At 43.8% G+C, this 15362-nt stretch overlaps 1 protein-coding gene across 1 annotated transcript; it reads right to left on the bottom strand.

Moving 5' to 3' along the window:
• Positions 1-8562: 8562 nt before the first annotated feature.
• Positions 8563-11960, bottom strand: RPS21 (ribosomal protein S21). The gene is made up of 6 exons (XM_053453078.1): positions 11855-11960; positions 10964-11040; positions 10176-10239; positions 9172-9243; positions 8939-8994; positions 8563-8708 (listed from the first exon to the last, which is right to left on the bottom strand). Exons 2-6 carry the CDS (start codon positions 11011-11013, stop codon positions 8699-8701), a joined length of 252 nt encoding a protein of 83 aa, XP_053309053.1. The 5' UTR covers positions 11014-11040; positions 11855-11960; the 3' UTR covers positions 8563-8698.
• Positions 11961-15362: the final 3402 nt, after the last annotated feature.

Here is a 15362-nt window from a genome sequence, read left to right as displayed (position 1 = left end):
CTTTTAACTGCCAGGGTTTAGAAAATGTAGTTTTTCCTCCCCTGTATCAGCACAGGGACTGTGTGTAGAGCAATCACCCCACAATTAGGAGGAACTAACCGGCCGTAGGGTAGATTGGCGTAACAGTAAGAGCTGCAGACAACACTGGGTTCGGGGAATTAAATGGCCCACCCGTGATAGCAGAGTGAGAGAATAGGAAGAGCTCTTGTCCCCGGTTCCCACGCTTTGGAGTGAATGATGTCATACATGGCAGCCTACATGACATCATGGAGTAATTGGAGGAGGCCGATGGTGAGAGACCCCTCTGCCTCTTCATACCGGACCACCAGGAGCCGCAGGCCTCAGACCTCCGTGCCGCGCAGGCGGCGTGTCCAACATGCATTAGTGGGGTCTTCATGTCACATGGTCTTGCCACTGCGGCTTTTTTGTTTAACACTTTAACCCTTTGGGTGAAGTGTGAGCAATGATTAAGGCACACATGTGTGAGTGAATGACGGCTACGGCGGCTGCACTGAAGAGGTTAATACATCTCCCCCTCCAGGGCTCTGGTTTCAGGGCTGATCCTACCAGCTGGAACGCAGCTGCCCTGTTGGCGCTGGGATAGTTGGCATGTTCTACTCATGACATCACGGGGACTGATGTGGTAGGGGGGCAAGGGCAGTCGTGGCTGTTCCCAGGAGAGGGAGTTACCTCGACAGGTAATATACTAATGAACGTCAGTCCTTGTCCGCTAAGCAGCATTCTGCTATGCGCGGGGGGGGGATTCCTGTCATTGGAGTGATTTACTTCCAGTAAACAGAGCATCTGGACACAGTAAACACACAAACACAGGACTCACCACACGCATGCGATATGGCCTTCACGTGTCACTGACGTTTACTGCACCCCACACTGTCCAGGGCGGGGAGTTTTGGGGCACTTTGTAAATAAAATAAAAAACATATATAAATTTCTGTTAAGTTTCCGCATTTTTTAGCAAAACTTAAATCATGGAACGACCCTTTGTTGCTTTTTTGTCTGTGTAATTGTTTTGGAGATGAAGCTGAGATCAGTGGCAGCCTGTGGCAGAGCCAGCTTTATCTAAACCGTTTTCTCAGGGGTGAGCCTGGGGTTAGTGGCGCCTGGATGTAGTATTTCTTCAGCTCTGAGCACTCAAACCCCCCCCCACGTTACTAAAACACACACATACTAACACGCAACCTCACCCTAACACTATACACTAACATACATCCACAATCTAACATCATATGCTGCGACACACGCTAACACCCACCCTACACATACATGCCAACACCTAATCATGCTAATACCATACACCAACGCACACAACATGCACACGCTCACACTTACACTATATATTAACACCTGAGCACAGGAACACCATATACTAACACATAATGTCATACAGTCACACACACTCACTCTGACCCCATACGCTTACACACACACACTCTGAATGGTGTAGTTACACACCCTGCCTCTGTGCACAGCAGTCTCTTTTTCACGCTGGCAGGATCCCAGTGGAATATTTATCTGACTGATAAAGCAGGTGATCGTGTAACTGGCGCTCAGTACAAGCCTGAGAACCGACTTTTTCCTCCCCTGCAATTGGTCTGTGGGACGGGGGACATGCGGAGATCGGAGCCGCGTCCCATGGGGCAAAAAAGAGGTGGGAAACTCAGGCCTCAAATATGCAGCTATCTGCAGAATTCTGGAGGGGGTGAAACTCAAACCTGGGATTTGGTAACAGATGGCGGAATCAGTTCACCCGTGACAAGCGATGTGCGTGTCCTGCGGCCCGTACTCCTCGTGTGGCCCTTTGGGAATCTGTTGAGCCAAAAATGTTGTAAATGTCAGCTCTGGGGAACAGCAGTTTGTGTAGAAGTTTAATTTAAGGGGGCAGTAAAGTAAATACGACTCGGGTCATATTCAGAAATAGCAATTCTGGGCCAGAGTTCCAAATGTGGAAAGGTCACCATGGAAACCGGCGGAATGTTGCGGCTAATTGCCCCATATATAGAACTTTGCACCAGAATGATCCTTCATCTATATATTAACAAATACGAGGGTCCCAATAAAATGGGATGAGGAGGAAAAACTACCCATCAGGGGCATCTGGTGAGGAACACCTTACCTGACACAAGAACAAAAATACAGCGTAAAACTACAGAAATCAGTGTGTTTTTAAAAAAATCTGTATTTTTTGTTAGCGCGGCCGGCCCCTCCTGAAGCGAACGCTCTGTAATCTATAGTTACGGGCTTTGAAAGGAGTAGGAAGGACGGGATTTGGCAGGGAACGCGGCTGGTATTTCCAGAAGGTTACGGAATAAGCTGCAAGTATGAAAAAAATGAAAAAAAGCAGGAATTTCTGGCATTTTGGGGAGGAGTTGGGGGGCAAACACAGGCCAGGTGGTTTATTGATAGAAGCCGCTTATTCTGCGGGGGTCTCACCTAACTGTGACCTGAACAAGCTGGAATCTGTCCTGAATCCCACGCTCCGTGGACGATGAGCCTGTATTTCACCAACATCCACTGCCCCCCAACGCAATGTATAGAGGTGGGTGCGCTAACGCGTTTTACTGTGGGGGGATGGCTAAAGGGCCATCATGATGTATCTCTAAGGGCTAGTATTATAAAATATGCCAAAGGAGCCTGTACTTGCATCTGGCGCGGTCAGTCGGCCCCCCAATGATGTCCCACGTAAAGCCAATAACTCATCCTACCATCGCCGGGGAATGTCGGCCAACCAATGGGCATCAAACATAATTCATGTAATAATCTGATAAACCCGTGTGAAGCTCCTACAGGTGTCTCTGCTCCATCTTTTAATAGGGGCCCGCTAATCTATAGTGGTGCTGAGCACCTAACAATCCCAGGGACACGACTTAGCTCCCCATTGTTAAAAGTAACTCTCCCATACCTGCTTACAGGTGAGGGGTGCTACAGGTGTGTGAACTTCAAACGTCCGCAGGTCCGGGGCCAGACACAACGCACAATATTTGTCTGGTATCAGAATTCCGTTTCCTGCATCTTTCATGTCCTAAACGCTAAGTGCTTTGATCCCAAATATAAAGAGCTTCTTATCCTTTTAAAGTGAGATAAGAAGAGGACTTTAGACACATACCTGCATGCGCGTGCGAGGACCTCTCCGGCTTTGTACCGGGCTACGGAACATGTTTGCATTTTCTGATGACCTGTTATGATTTATCGAATGTGATTTTTTTTTATTACGCAGAACAAATTTAATTAAAATAATTGTATATCATGTAACGCACAAATATGTCCCAGTGTTGCCTCCTGAGAATCGTGTGTAGTATTCTAAAGATAAAATCTAAAAAAAGCAGAAAATCCCATCTTATTAAAATAAAAAGTACAAGTCTGGCCCCAAGGGCCATGTTGGCTCTGCCTCAATTATCCTTAATGCTCTAAGATGAGTTTCTCCATCACACGCCTTGGCGAATAAACCCCATGTGTCCTCCACCAGTCCTAGAGGCTGTTCCACGGAGAAAGCACGTGTATTGATAGTAACTAAACGCTTTATCTGGGTACGCGGTCGCCGTCTGTTTACTCTATACCTGCCACCGTATGGAGATTTATGACCCTGATATCACAGCGTTGGAATGCGGGACCCCAGGGTGCGGTTCGCCAAACCAGCCTCAGGGGCATGTAGGGGGCATTAAATCAAACCACAAGAGGTGGGATACAGAGTATTCCGCAGATACGAATCTATAGATAAGACTCGTTTGGCAGAAAAAGCCTGTTCACAGGAAAGAGGCCGATGGAGATGTTTAACAATAAAAGTTCCTGGAATTCCACGAATGGCCGAGTTCCATCAAGCTGGAAGTAGACATCTCAAGTAGGGATTTAGTTTAAGGCATTACTCATATGACATGAGGTGCAGGGGAAACGGGGAAGGAACCCCAGTTTTAGGAGTCATATAATAAGGTTTTTTTTTACCTTGTTGCCAACAGACCACGCCGATGGTCACCAAGCTGGAAGCCACAAATTCAAGGTGGTTGCAAATGAACAGGAAGGGGGTGATGGCTTCCATAACATGTTACAGGACTTTAAAACAACACCTCATTGTAATACAAGGATAGAATTTAGATAGAATGTGTGGTTGCGGGACCTTTAACTGACGAGGTGTTGCTAGAATCAGCAAGTAACGGGAGACCTCAGAGAAACCAAAAGCTTCTGTGACTACATATGTTTATATGTTGGTCCAACAAAAGGTAAAACCTTCAAGTAAGGACTCGATCTTCTCTTTGACCGACGCGGCTATTTCCATTTCTCTGCCAAATGAGCGTAACCCAGGCAATCTAGAACATGAGCTCTTTGGTAAAGGTTCTTTGGGTCTAAAAGGAGATCTCAAAGCTGAGTTCATTTTGAACGATGTGGGAAATTGCCACATGGCATGGGCAACCTTGAGCTCCGTCAGAAGAGCCAAGCTCGATCTGAGTATCGATACCCAAGAGGCTAGCTGTCTCTTTAGTGAATAAACAGTTTAGTGACAAATTAACATTTCTGGAGGAAACAAACGCAATTAATATATTTCCGAAGCCCGTAGGTCCTTCTCTAAACGTTCACATCTGTCATACTATAAATACCGCCGAAAGCCAACTTGGGAATTGCATCAGATCTGTTTATAACTCAACAGATCACTGAACACTGGACAGACACATCCGCTATAATGGATCAAATTAGGGACAATGAACTCGAGAAGATATATCTACACGACGCTGCAGGAATCCTGCATTCTTTTAAAGGATAAAGAACTTTGGAAAAGTCTAAAGCATTAGTCCGATGAGAATAGTGTTCTCAGGGATGGGTTCAGAAAGGAACTGAGGTCTGTGAACCGGGTATAGACAAGAACCGAGAGCGGAACTGTAAACACGGAAGAGATCCAACTCGTATGTAAAAAAGGTTATATTGCTAGATATTAGACTAGATTTTGTGAGTCTCTGGGACAATAAAGATCACTGAAAGTGATTTAAAACCCTTCGGGAGAGGGGCACACATCAGCAAGGAGATTAAAAGGAGGGCTAATGGGTAACAAAAAATTAGGAGGTGCTTTTCAATATACATGGACTGATTGTAAGCTACAAGCCTATGGGCTCCTCAGACCAGCTGCAAGGGATCAAGACATTAGATCCATCTTATGTGGTTAAATCTTCTAAAAACTGAAATATATAAAAGGAAAAGTCCCCTATACATGCCAGCTCAGAGGGTCTCCATATGTGGCCTCTCTACCCTCTACAGGGTACAATTTCTCCATGCACAAAAAAAACGTACGAAAGACAATGTAACAAAGGAGTCAGTTTTGAGCCATACACTTGGTGTTAGCAGAATGCAAGCAATGGTGGCAAAACGAACGAATGGTTTACCCAGACAAGTCTATGTGAACTTCAACACAGTGGGACAGTTTAGTCTGAAAACCTTTGAAGTGTAATTAAAGGGACAGTGCACTCTGATGGTTTAATAGGACTGTCTGGAGGTAGAAACCAGCTGCTCCACGACTTACAAACACTGGGTGCTGGATAGCCAAGCCTTGACAAAATCTGTTTACTAATGGAGTTTTAATACGTCTTAGTCAAGTGTATGAGGTCTACATTCCACTAAGTGTGACACGTCCGACTGGGGGGGAATCAGGCCACATGTGCGTGTCCCACATCAGGGTTATGCAACCACAGCTACTTCCGCTACAACTCATCATACTAACACTGTTTTCCAATTAATGCGACAACATTTTTGTTAAATTGTTAAAAAAAATAATATGCACACAGGGATTCAAAATGTTTGTTACATTGTAAGCTATTGGTAGCTCTAGATTGCAAACTTGCAGGGCCCTCTTTACCTAATGTATCTTTTTGTCTTAGTCTGTCAATTGTAGTCGGACCCTTTGAATGTACGGACTGTAAGGAGCTCTTGGCTTTATATAAAAAATAGTTTATTAATAAATTTTAATAATAATAGTTAATGGACATAGTATTGTGACTTTAAACACATAGAAGTCTCTTTAGCTCCCCTTAGTGGACAATCAGTATACTGCAGCACCCTGTCTGTTCTATAGCAGAAGTAGCATGTACCCGGTACATAAAATACCCCCCATTAAAGACACTGATAGTCACAGTACTAGTTTCTTGGCTTTTCTGTGTCTGAGAGATACACACGGAACTCCGAGATGGACCGTTATCTCTCTCCAGTATAAGCGAGGATTATGAATGACCTGCCAATTTACCAGTATATCGCGCAGGGACAGCTCACCCCTTCGATAAATGAGAAACTCTCGTGGGTTGGGCATTCATAATCCGCAGTGAAGTTGGTGACATGAAACAAGAAAGTCATAGTTATTTACAGTACTGTACAAACACTTGACCCAAGGAACAGAGCGGCATACACTCTTCATTGCCGAGAGTCGGGCTGCAGATTTTTGGGACTTGGTGGGAGGTGAAACCCGGAGAATTTGGCAGCTTGGTGTAAAGAAGCCATTTAAGGGCAGGACAGCCTGACACGCAGAACAAACATGGGAGACGATGTCCTTTCATGGCATGAACGATTCCCAGGCAGGTTAGGAAACGCATCAAAGAATTCCCGAACTGCGGAGAGCCTCCTCAGTCCCTAGTTCACAGGTGATCATCCCCCCCCCCCCCGGGGTGCACAGAAAGAACTTAATCTCCAAAAACAACATTGTAAGGAATATTTAAAATATATATTAAATATATTAAAGGTTCCACATTGGGCTCGTTGTGCGATGGCAGAAAGGGCCAACAAAGAAACCGATAAAGCTTCCAGACATGAAATCACGAAGGAATGCGTCGGACACTTTGTCGGAGAGGCATGCAAATATTTAGATAAGAGCGAGCGCAATTAACGTGACCGCAGAAACATCATTCTAGAACTAGCTGGGGCCCTAACACTGCCCGCAGGTACCTAATAAACCATTACTATCAACCCACGGAAAACAGCAGCGTTCCAGCACAAAGAAAAAAATTCTCCGCGGCCGCTAAAAACATTATTTCCAGTTTATTCTGTTGGAAGGCTCTATGAAACGGGTCAAGATTTACAACGCAGGAGCCTCCAGGTATTAATAAAATGCGTCTGAATCAAGTATTGATTGGGGTGGACGGGATGCTGAACGCCCAAAAAACGTTCCTTTCCGTGTACAGAAGCCAACAGGAAAACCGGCTTTATTATACCGCATGCCAAACATTCCTGACGCGGCACGCTGGAAGCCACTCGTGTGCGCGCTCATTTTATACACCCTCGTCCTTCACTCCCCAACTTCTAATCATGTCAAATATTGAATTTATGTGACAATATCTGCATTTTAACCCTTTGCTTGTTAACACACGGCTCAATAATACTGCAACCCTTTGGTAGTGCACACGCTTACAGGAGGGGGCTGCCAAATGTGGTAGGGATCTAGGTGCCACCCTAACACCATACAGTAACAGACACGCTAACTTCTTATGCTCACAAACACTTTCTACCCTCATATCTACACATGCTAACACCATACACTAACACACACACTCATGGTAATGACATACAGTAACAAACACCATACATGTGCACACGTAGGCTAACACTACACTAAATATAAAGATTCAACACTATGGACTCATACACTGAAACATGCACTCTAGCGCGCCACGCACGTACACGCACTCCAGCGCGCCGTACACGCGCTCCAGCGCGCCACACACACACGCTCCAGCGCGCCACACACACACGCTCCAGCGCGCCACACACACACGCTCCAGCGCGCCACACACACACGCTCCAGCGCGCCACACACACACGCTCCAGCGCGCCACACACACACATGCTCTTGCGCGCCACACACACCCTTACACCATACAGTAACAGACACTGACATCTTATGCTCACAAACACTAACACACTAACATTCTACCCTCATATCCAGACATGCTAACACCATACACTAACACACACACTCATGGTAATGACATACAGTAACAAACACCACACACGCTTAGCGCGCGCCACACACACACACACACACTAGTCACCATGGCAATCTGGCGCTCAGAGTTTGTCAAGCTTAGTCTTACAGACCTTCTAAATCTCTAAGCAGTCACTATTACATCTCTTAGAACTTCATAGGCTGAACGTCCAGGCTCCTCGCCAGCGCCTAGAAAGGCAGCGCTAACCACCTGGATAATTTGTCTACCCATTAATCGAGTCTCTGGCCAAGAAGCTTAAAGGATCAGCAGAGCAGTTAAAACGTTGAACTCTTGTTCTGGATCAGCTTTTATATCACTTAAAAGATACTTCGGGTCAGGACTCGACTCAGCGACAAGCTGACGATAAACAAAGCAGCCGAGCCAAACACCCAGAGACCGAAAAAAGAACATTTATCCAGCCAGAGCATTAAACACCCGATAAGATGTACCAGACAGAAATAAAACTGCTATTAAAACAGTACTCCGTAAAAGGCAGGGGATCTCCGGCATTAAGTGCCCCAGGGTACAAAACAGGTGGCCGTGTGAAGCTACCCTTTCACCACAATGAGCCGTGAATCCTTCGCACAGCTAAAGGTTTATTTTGTTGCCAGAGCCGTATTAATCAGTAAAATATCTTCCACCAATTCAGCCAAAATTAAAGACAACACAATGTTTTTTTTTTCCAACTTTATTATTTTTCTACAAGTTGCCACATTTCAAAAGGGTCCTTTTCAGAAGTTCCTGGAAGAAAATTATGAAGAGGTTAAGAATGTAGATAAACTTTTCTAAGTTATGGCATTTTGCTTAGTTGTAAATACAGAACACAATATAGAAATACATTGGTGTGTTGGTAGTACTGCTGTGCAAGCACCCCAACAAGATCTGACAATTCAAGGGAAAAAAATCCCCCAAGAGAAGGAGACGTTTGGACAAAACCAAAATAAAAGTTTGAGTTTATTTGAAAAACTTACTTTGAAACAACAGAATCGTTCTTTGCAAGCCTAAGAATGGAATCATCAGATTCTCCCTGAAAAGAAGAAAACAAAAAGATTAAAATGTTGCAATTACCCCGGAGTGATTACTCGATTCTTCACTCGCGGGAAACCCACTGAAGCCGGCGTTAGTCAGCGGTTGCGTTCAAGCAAACCATTCCCGTCTTTTTAATTCATTCCAGGAGCCGTCACAGTTTAGCGAGGCAGCTTACCATTCGGCGGATAGCTCCACAGATAGCGTAGGTCTTGAACTGGCCAGTGAATCTACCAGTGGCTTTGTCAACCTGTAGTTTAGACAGGGAAACATTTGCAGCCAAATCAGCAAAATTCATACAAATATTTTAGAAAGAAGTGAAGACAAGTCCTTTTGAGGTTCTATTAAACGGTATATTGTGGCCCTAAAGCTACAAGCCAATATAACCTGACCTATTACATCTACCTACGTCGCATCTACGGAGCATATCAGCCAATCAGGAAGCCTATACAATGGGCAGGGGTTGTAACGGAGCATCGAATGAGTTCTGATGAGGATACATGTGAAGGAAATGTGCTCAGATAATGGAGTATAAACTGCTTAATCTACTGGCACAACTTAAACTTTCCAAACTGCCTGATACTGAAGACGAAGTATTCGTGACATTAGGGAATGTGCTCGGAATTTGAGATAAAGATGCAGTTTTTTTTTTTCCTCCCAGGCATGAAGAATTTTTATACATCTGGGTTTCTTCCTTTTCCCTCCCCACTTAAAGTATGCATGAGAAGTCAAAGCCTCGCTGGCTGTATTTGTGCAAACTAAATCAAAAGCATCCAACACGGGGAGACAGCGCTATTTGTGGAGGAAGCTGAGCTTCTCATCGATGAGGCAGAGACAGGAAAAAGTATATAAATTAATGAACGTGCGCCATGCGTACAAACCAGATTTGCTTTACGGCTCCTGCTGCCCCCTTTGCACCAAATCATCAAATAGCGCTTATTTAGTGGCTTTTAGGGATTTATATAATACAGGATATCACAAAACTAAAACAGAATCCTATGCACTTATCACTCACGCATCAGCACGAGCTTTGATATCACAACAGCCGCCACTTAGGAAGTCTAAAATCTCTCTTTTCTGGTTTATCTGAATGAAGCCCTTGTTTAAGTCGTAAAATGTCTTAATGCTGACCGTTCAGATCTTCAGCATCAAATCAAAAGGCTAACTAAAGGGGGGACTCACCTCTGCGATATTCATTTGGATGGAAGCATGGTCCTTAGCTCCAATAATTCGGTTGCTTGCAGAGCTGAGAGAGAGACACCGAGTGACTGGTGAGTAGCGAGTAGCCAGAGTTGTCATACACAGTAACAGGACATACCGAGTTCTTATAAATACCTGCCTTCTCTCTCTCTCTCTCTCTCTATATATATATATATATATATATATATATATATATATATATATATATATATATATATATTATATCTATATCGCAACTCTTTGCTGTATAGAGGAGTATACAGCAGTAGCGAGTATAGAGGAGCATTTCTGCATACAACAGAATCATGCCAGGGAGTATACAGGAGTAAAGCGACTGGCTAGGTTATTTTTTTTTTTTATTTATTTTTTTTTTTTTAACACAATCTCTTTTCTGTCTAAATTGCAGCACAACAATTAGTTGATGTGTTATTCACAAATTGCTTACACAGGTCCCTTATTGGCTGCTTCTTCCAGAAATTAACGAAGGGGGTGCTCTAACACTCAATGAAAACTTCCATGGCTGTCATTAATATATCTTCGGTGAGGATCAAAGATTACGCATCTTCACTTAACAAAAACATAAAACCTAGGGGTCTTGAGAGGGTATCGCTGGGTACAGCAGTCATCACAGCGCCCAACACATTCCACGAAAGGAGCGGTGTGTCCAACTAAAGCGGGCGAGTGCGGTTCTGAATTTTTTGACCACTGCGGTCCTCAACTGTTAAAAATGCACCTCACGGCACAATTTTAGGAAAATAAATGAACCCTACCATTTACGGGGGACATACAAGTCCACAAATTCACCGGCGTCGTTCTGCATTTTGTGGAGTAGATGTCAGGCAATGACCTGCAACGGGAAGAGAATCTGTGAGCGGGGATTCTGACACCAAATATACATCAGCGATTACGTTCCGCTCCGTTACTGATCCAAACGGACACTTCATTAGCTCAGCTTCAGAACACATTGTCAGTTATAATGCAAAAGATCACTAATTATACAGCGACCAGTTTTCTGACCGATTAGCCGGTTATCTCAGCTGCTTATTTATATATATATATATATATATATATATATATATATATATATATATATATATATATATATATATATTTTTTTTTTTAATTTGTTTTGACAGAAAATTCTGATATTTTGGTTAACAGAAAGCTGAATATCCTAAACATAGGGCTTTTCATAATGGCACATTCTGCAAACACTGCTCTCCATTTTCATATATTTTTATATTATATTTTAGTTATATATACATCCATACATTTAGCTCTATAACTTTTGGATTAAGATACAGAGCATCATTAATAATGTTAACCCGCCCGTGCCGTTATAACACGCTGGGGACACAGGCATTGCTATTAGATTGCTAGAGTGGAGCTGCCCTCCCTGCTGGTTTCCTCTGAAGGATTCTCTGGCAACTCGAGCTCCCCGGCTGCGGCCTGCTAATCCACGGGCTTTCCCAGACCCCTGCCTCAGTTCAGGCTACTTTCCCCGGGCACGTGTTCTCACTATCCCCGCCTCTTTCACCCATCACCCTGGCTCCCCCTCTGGTTGATCGCCGCTCCCCGGTGCACAAGGGCCCCGAGCGGGCCAGTATTCCAAGTTATAGCCCGGCTATAACACCGCTCGGACGGCGCAGCCCCACGCTCACCTCCTGCTCGCGGTAATGGCTGACACGAAAGAGGAGGAAACAAGGACCCGGAAGCCCTAACGTCATCGCATGGAAGGGGAGCACTTCCGGGCCACAGCAACAGGAAGTTAGCGTGTCTATAGCAACAGCAGTCCTGAACAGCAGCGTGAAATGCACTTGATTTCTATGGTCAGTCCCTCTCCCAAATCATTATGCCCCTCTCTCTCCTAGGAGGTCAGAATGTTTGCTGGGTATGAGGGTATCGCAGGGTTCTACAGCCCCAAAAGCCCCCATAATGTGTTCAGTTAGCGAGCCTTGCTTTGTAGACACGCTGCACAACCTCACGGCTTAACAGCAAAGCACCTGGAATGGGGACAGGAATATACAAGCTATGCAACAAAATCAAATTCCGGGTCAGGAAAACCAGATCTCCAGATAGGACCCCATAATATGCCTTTTAACCCCCTAAATGCTAGAGTGGCATATAGGGGTATAAGGCAATTCTGGAGGCAGAGTGGCATATGGGGTCAAAAGGCATATCATGGGGCACAGTGGCATATAGAGAGTTAAAAGGCATATCATGGGGCACAGTGGCATATAGAGGGTTAAAAGTCATATCATGGGGCACAGTGGCATATAGGGGGTATAAGGCATTTCTGGGGAAGAGTGGCAAGCCAGGGGGCAGATGTGCATAACTGGGGGGGGGCAGTTGTAAAAAAAAATATATATATTTTTCTCAATCATAGCTTTTATTAACAAACAATTGTTCACATAGTTTACATGAATTAACATTTACTGGTAAAACTTTTTTCCTATAGGGTCGTCTTATATTCAGGCTTTTTCTTTTTTTCCTAATTTAATATTCAGATTTTGGGGGGTTGTATTATAATCGAGCAAATACGGCAATTTTGGGCTCTTCTTTACCAGTAAATCCACAAAGTATATAAAAAAAACCCAACACATTGAAACATCATTTTTCACCTAGTGTACTCCCAAAAATAAAAAATCGGTTGGGGCTAATTCCCTCCTTAGCAAAAAACCAAAAGATTTTCATACATGTGGAAGGTGTAAGATGTGTGTCAACTTACCGAAAAAAACCCCACCAGTTTCACTTGCACACAAACAGGAACAACATATGAAATAAAAAATGTATTAACTGCAATACCTGGGAACACTTAGGAAATATTAGAAATAAAAGTGTGAAGCACAGTGTACCAAGACCAAGCAATTCATGTACAAAATTCTCCATGGAAACCTTTAATATTGTGGGGATAGATGTAGTGCCACCAAATTGGAGGGGGGCAATTATGTAGAGAATATCTCCAAAAAAGAAACTGAATGGATTTTTAAACTTAGGACCTATCAAAAAGAAGGGCTCAACACCGATTTAAATATAATATCCTTTATTTAGACTATTACAGCATTTAATTTTAACTGTAACATTTAAATCGCAACATTATTTTTAGTGATTCAGTTCTAATATATGCCAATATATATCCATATGTGAGACACTATAAATACATTTATTATTACACATAATACTTTCTCTTGGCCTGTGTTTCAATGTGAAGTAGGCATTGTCACATTTACCTTCATTGCACTATATCTCTCTTTCTCCCTAAGATATTTTAGATATTTCTTTTCCATTATATTCATTTCATTGATTTTCCATATAAACACACATAAAAAATGTAAATATACATACATTAGCCATATTCATTCTATTTATGTTTTCCTATATATTTAGATTTTCCCTATACGTATATAAAAATTGATATATATATATACGTAATTCATAAATAATACATAATGTCTACGGACACTCTTTGTATGAAAACATTTCGGATCTTTTATTGTACATTTGTTTTCTATTCTAAATTAACATATAAATAATCATTATAAAATACATTAATTGATTAGGTATTCTTTACGGGTTTCCTAAGGAAGTTCTGTGTCTTCTTCCCCTTGATCTATAACGGAGAAACTGTCTGATGTCACTCTCCCCTGGCTGGACGCTTGGTAACATGGAAAGATAGATTGGATGACCTACCGTATTTGCTCGATTATAAGATGAGGTTTTCTCTGAAAAATACCCCTCGTATTATAATCGGGGCCGTCTTATAATGAGACCTCAAATAGGTCCTACTGTGAGACTAAGATCCAGATCTCCCGCAGCGCTGGACCTGAATCTTCCTGTCTTATGACCCCCATTTAACCCCACCCCACCCCCCCAAACTTACCGGTGCTTCTGACTTCCCGGTGCGGGGAATTCTCTCTGACGGTCGGGGAAGGTCTGCACGATGGACGCAGACATCCCCCGCTGCTAACCGCACCTCCTTCCGGCTGCAGCGGAAGTTACCTACGCGAATCGCTTAGACGTCTACCTGCTGCCCAGACAACACACCGGGAGTCAGAAGCACCGGTAAGTTTGGCATGGTGGGGCAAGCTATGCTATAATGCTATATCCATGTATCATGCTATGTCCATGTTCAATGCTATGTCCAAGTGTAATGCTATCTCTGTGTAGGGCCGGCCTTAGGGGTATGCGACCTGTGCGGCGCACAGGGCGCCATGGCAACAGGGGCGCCTGCCCGGGACTTAAATTAAAACATCGGGGGTTTTTTTGTTTTGTTTTAACTTTATTTAACATGGAGGATGTTAAATAAAGTTAAAACAACAAAAAAAAACCAATGTTTTAATTTAAGTCCCAGGCAGGGGCGCAGAGTGGTCGCTCGTGAAGTTTTCAGCAACCGCTTGGCGCCCCTCACTCTTCGTGGCGGTGCCGGCGTTTCATGCTAAGCACCGAAATATTATGTCGTATTCCGGCGCTCAGCTGTAAAGCGTGCACCGCGGCAGAGCGGGAAGACGGGCGCCTCCCGCTCCCACCGCAGGACTCAACAAGGTAAGTAAGGATAAGTAGGGAGAGGGGCGGCGGGGGAAGGCAGTGAGAAGGGGGAGAGGTGGTACATAGTGAGAAGGGGCAGATGTGATAGATAGTGATAAAGGGGGAGAGGGGGATAGATATAGATAGTGAGAAAGGGGAGTTTTGTGACAAGATTTTTTTTCCTTTCTTTTTTTGGGATGGGGGGGCGCCAGAGGAGTAGTCCGCACAGGGCGCCAGAACACCTAAGGCCGGCTTTGCCTCCCAAATATGTGTAAGACCAGGGCAAAACTAAAGACATAGCTACATTTAAGCATAAATACCCCTTGAGGGCATACATATAATTACAAGTAAAAAATCATGGGGATCAGCTGGTCCCCCATCCTTAAAATCGTCCTTATCTGTCTGGGTCTTCTGCAGAATCTTTATCAATGCCACATGACGTACCTTTTTTATGATTGCCAGCAATAAGATAACGGCAGATACCAGCATAATAGATACCATGATGATCTCATAGGTCCTGTTTGTATAATCTGCTATAGAAAGGGCATACAAAAGTAGTCATTTTCCTCTTCCCGTACTGCCACTCAAGAGTAATACGCAAACATGACCTTTTACAAAGAAAGAGAATATCGAAGTCCCTGCACG

This window comes from Spea bombifrons, chromosome 13 (assembly GCF_027358695.1).
Source record: "Spea bombifrons isolate aSpeBom1 chromosome 13, aSpeBom1.2.pri, whole genome shotgun sequence".
NCBI classification, from domain to species: domain Eukaryota; kingdom Metazoa; phylum Chordata; class Amphibia; order Anura; family Pelobatidae; genus Spea; species Spea bombifrons.
The sequence above is the reverse complement of the archived record's forward strand: the minus strand, read 5'-3'. Positions and strand labels throughout refer to the sequence as shown.

What these genes read in the sequence shown, in the direction of transcription:
- RPS21 (XM_053453078.1), bottom strand. Translation starts at nt 11,013, where the DNA reads ATGCAGAACGACGCCGGTGAATTTGTGGACTTGTATGTCCCCCGTAAA. An exon ending in TTGTATGTCCCCCGTAAATG is followed by an intron (nt 10,240 to 10,963) that starts GTAGGGTTCATT and finishes TCTCTCTCTCAG; the next exon opens with CTCTGCAAGCAACCGAATTA. An exon ending in GTGGAGCTATCCGCCGAATG is followed by an intron (nt 8,995 to 9,171) that starts GTAAGCTGCCTC and finishes TCTTCTTTTCAG; the next exon opens with GGAGAATCTGATGATTCCAT.